Raw genomic sequence first — 3,944 nt, forward strand, 5'->3', positions numbered from 1 at the left:
GTAGAAAGATATAAGTAAATCTAAACAATGTATGTATAAAAAATATATCTAAAAAAAAAATCCAATATTCAACAACAAAGAATACTTTAAGCACGTTGTGCAAAACGGCAATAAAAAAAATAAAAATCCTATCAGATTTATAGTCCCCTTAGTGCAGATATATTAGAATCTGTCCTTAAATTGCAGCCAAACCCCTTTACACAGTAACAGATAAAAACCATTAAATAAATCAAACATTACCGCCACATATCTAAGTCAATATCCTTTAAAACAACTATTTTCATTTATTTCAGACGGAACTATTCACAGACTTGTATAATATTAAACTGAACTTCCAATATTCACCACTGTTTGGCACCAAGTAACCTTTTCCCTAATTACTGAGCAGCCGGTTTGCTTGGTCTTGCAATGGATCCTGGGTAAACCAAGGATAGTGAGGACCCGTCCTTCAAATTGAACAAAAAGACGGACGCATTTTAAGGCCGCATAACGAGGAGTCTTGGAATCCGACCAGACCTCGGCGCCGCTCTATGATGTAGTCGTCTTTCGAATCTGGCCTTCTGAAGACGCGTCCCATGAATTCGAACAGAGCCTTTGTCAGAATTTTGCATTAAAGCAAAGCTAACATGGGAATTAGTTGTTTTTTTTTAAGTTGTCTGTGGGGAATATGCTTAGCTGTAGTATTTATTGGTTGGAATATGGTTAATTCTATTTTTAAAACTTTAAAGGACTTTAAAGGAAATGTCTAATAGGGATAATCTAATGAAAGTGAAAACAACAGTAACCAATTGGAGCTACAGGTTGTTTGCCTGTAAGAAGGTCACAGCAGAACCTCTTCGGTCTTTTGTCATCTTTACATTGTGTGCTAATGTTCAGCCTTGAAAGACATTGCTTTGCTTGACTACTTGCAAACAAACGAGGTAATAAACTGCATCCAAGGCATTCATATGCTGGAATAGGCTAAAAATACTGATAAATAACCTGATTGCATACTTGATAAAAACGTGTTATAGATTTTCATCTTCCCTGCTATATTCACTCACACCTTTGCAACTGCAAAAGGTATCAGACACAATCTCAGCGACAACCAACCTGACTGTGTCCCTCATTCTTTCTGTCTGTGGAAAGCTTAAACAATCCTTTATCTGTTGCTACTTTGAAATGACTTTACTGAATTTATGCAGAAAACAACTCAATTAGTGATCTGACAAAATGTCTCAGTGCTTCACTGCTAATATAAAACTAGCCTCCATCTGTCCGAGCTTTGTTCACACTGGGTTGCATTTTCTTGTAGACATAGTAATCACTTGATGCACTGCGTCAAATTTAACAGAGCTTCAGCTACTTTTTAAAGGAAATTTTTTATTCTAGATTTTTTTAAACCAGTGCAGAAATAATACTAAAGACCTGCAGATAAAGCTGCACGGAAACGTAGTTCTACAAAGTATTTACTTAGTAGGGCTGCTTAACTGAATACACGTCAAACTTTTTAGATACTTATTAATGTTTTTCCTAATCTGATAAAATCCATTTAAAATAAATTGGAATCAGAGCTGCAGGACATCATGCAGCTCATTTCTAACTGAAAAACTAAAAAGAACAAATTAAGTTTTAGAGTTAATGTGCTTTGTGCCCTTTTTTCATTCCTGTGTTCAGGACCAGTTAGAGCAACACTTGCAGCACAACGTGAAGCCCAACATCTATCTGTACTACGGTTCCGAGCGCAACAGGAGCGAGTCATTTCTGTCCTCTCAGGATGTGGTGATCACCACCTACAATGTCCTCTCTAGCGAGTTTGGAGTGAGTTGGCATTAATGGTTGTTAAAGATCAAAAATGAATCTGCAGACGTGAGCTTTAGGGTTCACATGTTAGGTTTTGATTGGTTAACAAACATTAAATGCTGTTGGGTTATTCTTTCAGAATAAGAGTCCTTTGCATGGGGTCGACTGGCTGAGGGTGGTTCTGGATGAAGGACACATCATCAGAAACCCAAACGCACAGATGAGCAAGGCTGTGCTGGAACTGAAAGCTCAGAGACGCTGGATACTTTCAGGTAAAGTCACCTCACTGATATAGGCAAATAAGTCAGCAATGATGTTAAGTTAGCTAAAATTGGCAGCTTTGCAGCAGACCTACTTTTCTAGCAGAATATATTTTCTTTAGAGAATACCCTCAGACTCTGGAATATAACTTTGATTTATAGCTGGATTGATGCATCCATCGCTGCCTTTTCTTCAGGTACTCCGGTCCAGAACAGTGTGAAGGACCTGTGGATGCTGCTCGCCTTCCTGCGGCTGAAGCCCTTCGATGTGAGGGAGTGGTGGAACAGAGTAATCCAGAGACCGGTCACACTGGGAGATAGGGTCGGCCTGCAGTGAGTGCCCTTTAAAGCACATCTATGTACTTTTGCCATAAATACTCTAGAGGAAGCAACTCAGGTTTACAGTTCCTACAGTTTTAAAAAATGTGATTTGGTTCAAGTAATTTCTAACTCTTCTAGCTTTTCTAGCTTTTTATCTCTCTCTCATCCTGAGTGTGAAACTTTGACGTGGAAAATGTGAAGATACATAAGGTATGAAGGTTGGCTCTTTGCTATTGTGGTTGTGTTACAGAAACCTTCAGAATCTGGTGAAGTGCATCACGCTGAGACGGACCAAAAACAGCAAGGTGAACGGGCAGCACCTGGTGTCGCTGCCTAAGAAGACTGTTTACGTGGAGCAGGTGGAGCTCAGCCAGCAGGAGAGGGAGGAGTACGAGCTGGCTCCCAAAGAGGGACGCCGCACAATCGGCAGGTATTGTGTTGGATGCGTGCTTTATTCTATTAAAAATCCCTCTTTGTTTCCTTATCTGCATGTTTTCTATCTGTAGATATGTAGACGAAGGGTCTGTGTTGAAGAATTATGCTGACGTCCTCGCCATCTTGACGAGGCTCAGACAATACTGCTGCCATCCTGATCTGCTTGGGAAAATATCCGCAGAATTCGGTAAACTCTCATTTAGCTCAATGAGATCGGGAGGTTGTAAAGGTGCTGAAAACACTCTGATCAGGTTTCCTCCGCATTCAGCCGCCGCGGACAATCCAGCAGATCTGCGGCAGCGGCTGATAGAAAGACTGCGGCTGGTGTTAGCCAGTGGCTCTGACGAGGAGTGCTCTGTGTGTCTGGACTCCCTCCGTCTACCCGTCATCACTCACTGCGCCCACGTTTACTGCCGGCCCTGCATCGCTCAGGTCATCAGCGGTGAGCAGGTGGGATTTCTTATCTCTCCCGACAAATATTACATAATTGTCACACATAAATCTGCAGTTTACTCACTTTGTCTTAATTCCGGCGCGCTGTGACTTTTATAACAGAAGGCCCGGTGTCCTCTCTGTCGAAGTGATATTAAGGCCAGTGAGCTGGTGGAGTTTCCGCCAGAGAAAACAGAAGATGAGACGAGTATGAACTCTGACAGCTGGAGGACAAGTTCAAAGGTACAAACAGCAACAACCCAAGGCTTACATTTCTGCTGGAAGAGGAAAAGTGTAAAAAAAAAAAAATCCTCTTTGGATTTTTCCTGCCATCTATAAATTTTAATTTTCTTTGTCTTTTTTGTATTCCTACTTTTAATTCCAAGGCTTCTTCTTAACCTGGTGATAAATATATTTTGTATTTCAACCTTAAAAATCACAACTTCGTTTTTCCTGCTTATATGTTGCAACACCTTAATGAATAAACATTTGTTAGAATAACTGTATTTACCTTTAAAGGTCCCATAAGTGATGAATGTGTTAAATCAAGTATTCAGGGGTTGACGTTAAGGATTTTTACCACTTGCCCTTTGGGCAAGTGACTTACACATATAATTTGCCCAGAAACAATTTTTACTTGCCCAGTATAATGTTTGATAAATATAGTTCCTAATATTAATTTTTGTATATATATCAATGAAACATGTTTGTTTT

The 3,944-nt window shown here is 40.0% G+C and overlaps 1 protein-coding gene across 3 annotated transcripts in view; it reads left to right on the forward strand.

Moving 5' to 3' along the window:
• The window catches only part of hltf (helicase-like transcription factor), a 31,901-nt gene that overhangs the window by 25,676 nt on the left and 2,281 nt on the right, over window positions 1–3,944 (forward strand). For all 3 annotated transcript variants that reach the window (XM_015375304.1, XM_015375305.1, XM_015375303.1), the window contains 7 exons: window positions 1,657–1,800; window positions 1,922–2,054; window positions 2,240–2,375; window positions 2,614–2,793; window positions 2,870–2,985; window positions 3,067–3,248; window positions 3,354–3,473. In XM_015375304.1, the coding sequence (XP_015230790.1) occupies window positions 1,657–1,800; window positions 1,922–2,054; window positions 2,240–2,375; window positions 2,614–2,793; window positions 2,870–2,985; window positions 3,067–3,248; window positions 3,354–3,473 (1,011 nt within the window). The remainder of the gene's footprint in view (window positions 1–1,656; window positions 1,801–1,921; window positions 2,055–2,239; window positions 2,376–2,613; window positions 2,794–2,869; window positions 2,986–3,066; window positions 3,249–3,353; window positions 3,474–3,944) is intronic.

This window comes from Cyprinodon variegatus, unplaced genomic scaffold (genome assembly GCF_000732505.1).
Source record: "Cyprinodon variegatus isolate N-32 unplaced genomic scaffold, C_variegatus-1.0 Scaffold116, whole genome shotgun sequence".
Taxonomy (NCBI): domain Eukaryota; kingdom Metazoa; phylum Chordata; class Actinopteri; order Cyprinodontiformes; family Cyprinodontidae; genus Cyprinodon; species Cyprinodon variegatus.